Source organism: Salvia hispanica, chromosome 1 (genome assembly GCF_023119035.1).
Source record: "Salvia hispanica cultivar TCC Black 2014 chromosome 1, UniMelb_Shisp_WGS_1.0, whole genome shotgun sequence".
In the NCBI taxonomy this organism is placed as follows: Eukaryota; Viridiplantae; Streptophyta; class Magnoliopsida; order Lamiales; family Lamiaceae; genus Salvia; species Salvia hispanica.
In genome coordinates, this window is record NC_062965.1 from 6,222,301 (window position 1) to 6,228,261 (window position 5,961).

General features: G+C 38.8%; 2 protein-coding genes across 3 annotated transcripts; one reads left to right on the forward strand and one right to left on the reverse strand.

Annotated features, from left to right (window-relative positions):
* Positions 1 to 1,406: 1,406 nt before the first annotated feature.
* On the reverse strand, positions 1,407 to 3,383 carry LOC125217145 (putative RING-type E3 ubiquitin transferase C3H69). 2 transcript variants are annotated; one of them, XM_048118987.1, is made up of 7 exons: positions 3,299 to 3,383; positions 3,128 to 3,215; positions 2,327 to 3,052; positions 2,163 to 2,251; positions 2,030 to 2,096; positions 1,879 to 1,946; positions 1,407 to 1,788 (listed from the first exon to the last, which is right to left on the reverse strand). In XM_048118987.1, the coding sequence occupies exons 1-5, from the start codon at positions 3,307 to 3,309 to the stop codon at positions 2,063 to 2,065; spliced, it is 948 nt and encodes a 315-aa protein (XP_047974944.1). In that variant the 5' UTR covers positions 3,310 to 3,383; the 3' UTR covers positions 1,407 to 1,788; positions 1,879 to 1,946; positions 2,030 to 2,062. The 2 variants fall into 2 exon arrangements, with proteins under 2 accessions (XP_047974944.1, XP_047974940.1); XM_048118983.1 differs by having other exon boundaries at positions 1,879 to 1,949.
* Positions 3,384 to 4,832: 1,449 nt separating this feature from the next.
* Positions 4,833 to 5,680, forward strand: LOC125207213 (thylakoid lumenal 19 kDa protein, chloroplastic). Its single transcript, XM_048106462.1, has one exon. The coding sequence runs from the start codon at positions 4,858 to 4,860 to the stop codon at positions 5,560 to 5,562; it is 705 nt and encodes a 234-aa protein (XP_047962419.1). The 5' UTR covers positions 4,833 to 4,857; the 3' UTR covers positions 5,563 to 5,680.
* The last annotated feature ends 281 nt before the right edge of the window (positions 5,681 to 5,961 follow it).

Below are 5,961 nucleotides of genomic sequence, written 5' to 3' on the forward strand. Positions count from 1 at the left end.
AGGGAGTACTAGATATTTCTCTAAAAATTTGAACCCCTAAAAATATTTGAAAATTGGTTGTAAAACCGACAAAAATGGAAACGCTGTTGGATTTTAAGAATTTAAGAAAAATCAAAGCTTGAAGAATAAAAATCGTATGCCAATTCATGCCACCTTACAAGATCTGATTAATAATTACGAATTCGGTTATAATCATCAATATATTTAAAGCAACACCCCATGTGAATGCCGCTTCAAAACCTAACCGATTCCAACTGTCTAGGCTCTTCTCTAAATTCAATTGCTACAAAATTTATGTCCGATTTTGAGCTATATAATACTATCCTTTAAAATATTAGCCCAACGATAGTCGAATTAACTAAAAATAGAAGCCATAAAGCTAGACAAGAATTATAAAATCACAAAAAAATAAAAAGAAAATTAGTAAACATGACGAATATGTCCATATAATAACAAAAAATGAGAAATCGAAATACAATAGTGAATAATATGGGTACACCGACTTTGAATCTTAGCTTAGAAATCAAGAAAAATAATTAGGTGAACGGCCCATTCCTTTTCAAGGCCTAACTCAAACCAGCTTGGCAACATGTGTCCTAATTAACCTCCCTTTCCCCACACACCATGTGTCACCCCACCCCAATCCACAACAATTGTTTCTGATTTAATAAATCTCTAAGAATTCATGTACCTAAATTAATAAGTTTGAATCATTCACATAATAATTCAATAAAATTATTCATCATTGGCTGTAAATTTGTTTACTAATTCAAAACAACATTTTCCAACATGGGCATGTCTCCCTCGCCACCTGTCCGCGCTTTCCATGGGCCCCACACGTAATCACTATATATACTCCCCTTGAGAGTTGAGAGAGTATCAAGAATTTAAAGTTAAAGAAGAGATTTGAGTTGAGTTGGTTTATTGAATAGTAAAGAGCAATGGCAATTTCTAAGGCTACGGTGATGTTGATGTTTGTTGCAATCATGTCTGCTCTCTCGGCTGCATTTGCCCAGGTGGAGGCCCCCGCGCCGTCGCCTGACGCCGGTGCTGGTGCCTCTCTGCCACTCTCTGCCGCCGTCGTCGCTTCTTCATTGGTGGTGTCCCTTGTGGCTCTCGTCAGAAACTGATTTTATTTTATTTTTCGAGATTATTCTTGTTGGATTTGTGTGTTTGAGAGATGTGATATTCTTTTTCCATTTCTTGAGAGGTTAGTAGCATAGTATTGATTTGTATACATATACATGGAGTATTGTTTATTTGTTATTTATCACCATATATGAGACCTCTTTGTACTTAATTAATATATTACACCGGTTGTACATTGTTTTGATATTAGTGTGTTTGTTTGTGACAAAAATTTTATGCAATTAGTTGTTACCTATAATAATCATGAGAGAGTAGCATATTTTAAACTGCTGTGCTAATTACTAATGCTCAAAATCAGCATAATTCAACATCAGTTTCAAAAAAACAAGCTATTACAAGAGCTACCAAAATGGGTGGTACATACATACATGTTTCAAAACTACTAGAAAAATACAATGCACAACCATCCCAGGTAAGCCCACTTTCTCAAGTATAGCATCATCAAAACAACTTTTTTTTTTTCTTTTTTCCTTTTTTTTTCCAGACAGAACAAAGCTCAAAAAACCAAAAAACCTCACTCTTGATATTGTTTACATTTTCACTTTTCAATATAGTCCAACAGAACTATCTGTATATTTAGGAATGGCAGGCTTCAAATCATGGAATCAGTGCTCACATCAACTGAAATAATAGCTGTATCTGAACGACAAAAAAAGAACAACACAAATCACAATTTAGACTTTTAATTTCTCCCTATAATTATATAAGATGAAAACAAATTAATCTTACTTAGCCAAAGAAAATTGTCGAAAAGTTAGTTGAATAGCACGCAAGAGTATCCTATCCCACCGAATTCCCTGCTGCAATTATAAGCTCCTTATTTTAGAACAAAAAAAAAATCCTTGTACTATAAACAAAACAAACATTCTATGAGACTAACCTGGAAGAATTAGTAGAAATCAAAATTGTTTAATCATCTTATCTGCAAGTTAAGGAAGTCGGGTATCCTGAAAGAATCGATCGTAATTAGCACGTACGAACCAATGCCTCAAACGATGGTACGAAAAAAGGACCTTATGTCTTTGGCAACGACAGCATCTCCATCATCACCACCAACATGGCGTACAACAACTTCCTCAAGACGACCATCGTGAAATGCATGCTGTAAAAGCACGTTTAGACGAGAAATTTTACTAGCAAAGTGTGTTTAAAGGAGAATAATAATGAACATACATACCCTGTAGAAGCAGCTTGTCCCAAATGGACATGTTCCATTCCCAAAGTCAAAGTGCTTGCAGTCAATAGATCTCAGTTTCGTCTTATAGCTCTGAACGATTTCTTGTTTCTCCTCGCTCGAGGAGTACCAAACGACGCTGGGGATGACAAAGTACGAGAGCCTCCGACACAGAGGGCAGGCTCTCACAGCAGAGTTAAGATGAATCCCAGAAGTCGAAGAGCTACTACGCCAGTTTCTAATACACGAAATGCAGAACGAATGGTCACACTCAGACAGAATCCCGAATTTCCTTTCCGCGGATGTAGGCTTTGAGAGGACAGCCTCAAGACACACACTACACTCTATTTCTTGACTGCATCTTAGCGCCTCCATATGTTTACGCCTCTTCTCACACGACTTCATGTGCTCTTCCCTCTCTTGAGGCCTAAAGGGATGCAGGCATCGTTTGTCACAGATCGGACATAGGTCCCCATGGATGTGGGGGCAGTCCTCCCCTCGCGGGCAGTCACCAACACCGGAGAAAGAACATATAACATGATTATCATCGGTTAGCATGTCATCATGTCCTAACACGGGCGGAGGTGTGGAAGCTGCGGTGGAGACTGCACCTCCGTAAGGAAGCTCGATGGGGAGAGGACTATCTGATGAAGAACGACATACTTTAACGTGTTCATATCTGCATCGACTGCCATACGTGCAAATCCCCTTCTGATAGAAGCTACATATCTGTAATATATGAAAAAACAAAATTAGCAAAACTGATCTTGAAACTATTTGTAAAAATGATCAATATATTGTTACATTGTTTGATGGGGCCTTCCAATCATGCGCAAACTCACAATGCTCCCCTTTCAAGCATGCGCCATGGGCAAAAAATTTACAGAGAACCCTGTAAAATTTTAATATCATGCACAAATAAATATGTTATTATAACATATTGAGACGGACGAAAGAAGAGAAGAGCGTACGTACCCCTTAGACATGGCGTTCGTGAGAATCCGAGGGGAGACTCACGAAATTGCTTGCTTGACTATAACGAAAAGAAGGCTCGCAAGAGAATGAATCAAGAAATTTGGAAGAAAAGAGGGAGCGTATATAGGGGGGTGATGGAAACCAGAGTCCTCCACTTTCAACGATTACCCCTAGTTTTTCTCTTTGCTATTGGCCGTTGCTGCTTTTTCCTCAATATAGGACAATCCAACTTCAACGCTCAATATTAATTGTGTAACCATTTACATACATTTGATTTCGAATAAATCTCATTACTTTCATTTTCAATGTATGGACGAGATTCAAATAGTATTCGATTTTGAATAAATTGGTAAACTTTATGAGGTTATCTTCTAATGCATGCACTCCTTAGGTATGATTAGTAAGTAGAACATCATTTCAATTCATTTTAACAGGCTTATTAAGGGAGATTAGTAAGTAGAAAATCAAACAACCAATTTAGAAACTGAATTGTGAAATATTGACATCTTGATATATCTAGATATGATTACTATAAATACAACATCTTCAATATGATTGTGATATTCCTTCAAAAAAAAAAAAATTGATTATGATAAAGTACGACATGATACTATATAGTACCAAATTTTCGATATACGGTGTAGTCATATTTTCACACTAACATTTATATACTACTACCTCCGTCCCCCAAATTTTGACACAGTTTACCATTTCGAATTTGACATACTTCACTTTTACCATTTTTGGTAGTGAATCTCATATTCCACTAATTCATTCCTACTCACATTTTATTACTCCCTCCTTCCCGGCTAAGATGACACATTACTTAGCCGGCACGGGGTTTTAGGAATTATTGGTTAAAGTGTTTAATTGGAGAGAGAAAATGTGAGTGTAAGTATTAAAGTAGAGAGATAAAGAAAGTTGGATATTTTAATAAGAGTGAGAAAAAATGGTTGAGTGTATTAATTGAGATGAAAGTTTCTAAAAGAGGAAATGTGTCATCTTAGTTGGGACAAACTAAAAAGGAAAACGTGTCATTTTAAGTGGGACAGGGGGAGTATAAAACTAATACTTTAAAAGTAGGACACACATCCCACCAACTTTTTCAGCTCACTTTTCATTACATTTCTTAAAACTCGTGCCGGATTAAAGTATATCAAAATTTGGGGGACGGAGGTAGTAATATAATAAGAAATACGATACCGGTTTAATAGTATTTCAATATGCCATATAAAAAGTCGGCATACAGTAACAGTATTGAAAATTCGCATAACAAAAAATCGGTAAGATAAAGTTAGGATATTTACTCGTACCAATATTTTCAGTAAAATATACTCCGACAATATAACAGTTTCGATAAAATATACCCTACCGATCCACCTTAATTTCAATATTATCATATTGATTACTCCACTCTTAAAGATTAATCATACCAGCCACAAAATTTTTGTAGATGAGATGTCACTCTGTGATTGGTGAGGGTAAAGGATAAGGAAATTAAAGACAATCATAGAAAACAACACATCCACCTATCCAAACACTCAACTAAATTAATCCCCATGGCCACCATTTTCTCCCCCTCCGCCCTCCTCTCCTCCACCGCCACCACCTCCTCCGCCGCCAAGCCACCTCCCCTCGCCACCATCCCCCAATCCAAACCATCATCCACCGTCGCCACCACCCTAGCCGCCACCGCCCTCGCTGCAACCATACTCTCCGCCTCCCCTCCCTCCCTAGCCGAGCCGCCCTCCTACAAGCTATACTACGGCACCGCCGCGAGCGCCGCGAACTACGGCGGATACGGCGGGAACTCCGACAAGAAGGCCTCCGCGGAGTACACGTACGAGGTGCCGGACGGGTGGAAGGAGAAGCTGATCTCCAAGATACAGAAGGGGACCAACGGCACCGACAGCGAATTCTACAACCCGAAGAAGAAGGCGGAGAAGGAGTACCTCACCTTCCTCGGCGGCTTCCCCCGCCTCGCGCCCAAGGAGATCATCCTCAACAACCTCGCGCTGTCCGACGTCGACCTGCAGGACTTGATCGCCGCCGCCGACGCCGTCACCTCTGAGGAGAGGAAGGATGACAAGGGGCAGGTGTATTACGTGTATGAGATCGACGGCGCCGCGGGACATAGCTTGATCTCTGTCACGTGCGCTAAGAATAAGCTGTATGCGCATTTCGTGAATGCGCCGGCGCCGGAGTGGAAAAGGGATCAAGAGACGCTTATGCACATTCACCAGTCGTTCAAGACTGTCGACTGAGACGTACGCTTTTCATCATCTCAGCTTCCTTGTAATAAACATATATGAGAATTGTTACTTGATTTTGATGAAGTTTTATCTCAAATTGTGTATATACAACATAGACAATTTCCGTTTAGATCAATTTTGATGCAAAAATCCTTTAACATGCCTCATGAATATAGTTTAAGATCATTAATTAGTAACTATATTATGTCTCTCCCATCCAACCACATGGTTTCAATTTTGATTAAGTATTATGAGGGGGCGTTCGGTTGGTATGTTTACTTGTAAGTGAAGGACATGTCTAATTTTATCTCCTGTTTGGTTACATTTTTTTTTCAGAATCTCGGTCCATGACAATATATTTTGATTTGTGTCCACAATACAAAGATTATATTGTATCTCATGATTAATCAT

Bases quoted from the DNA above. Each gene is read 5' to 3' on its own strand.
- LOC125217145 (XM_048118987.1), bottom strand. The intron at 3,053-3,127 runs GTAACAATATAT...CATATATTACAG, and splicing joins GGAAGGCCCCATCAAACAAT to ATATGTAGCTTCTATCAGAA. The intron at 2,252-2,326 runs GTATGTATGTTC...GTGCTTTTACAG, and splicing joins GGACAAGCTGCTTCTACAGG to CATGCATTTCACGATGGTCG.
- LOC125207213 (XM_048106462.1), top strand. From the start codon at position 4,858: ATGGCCACCATTTTCTCCCCCTCCGCCCTCCTCTCCTCCACCGCCACC.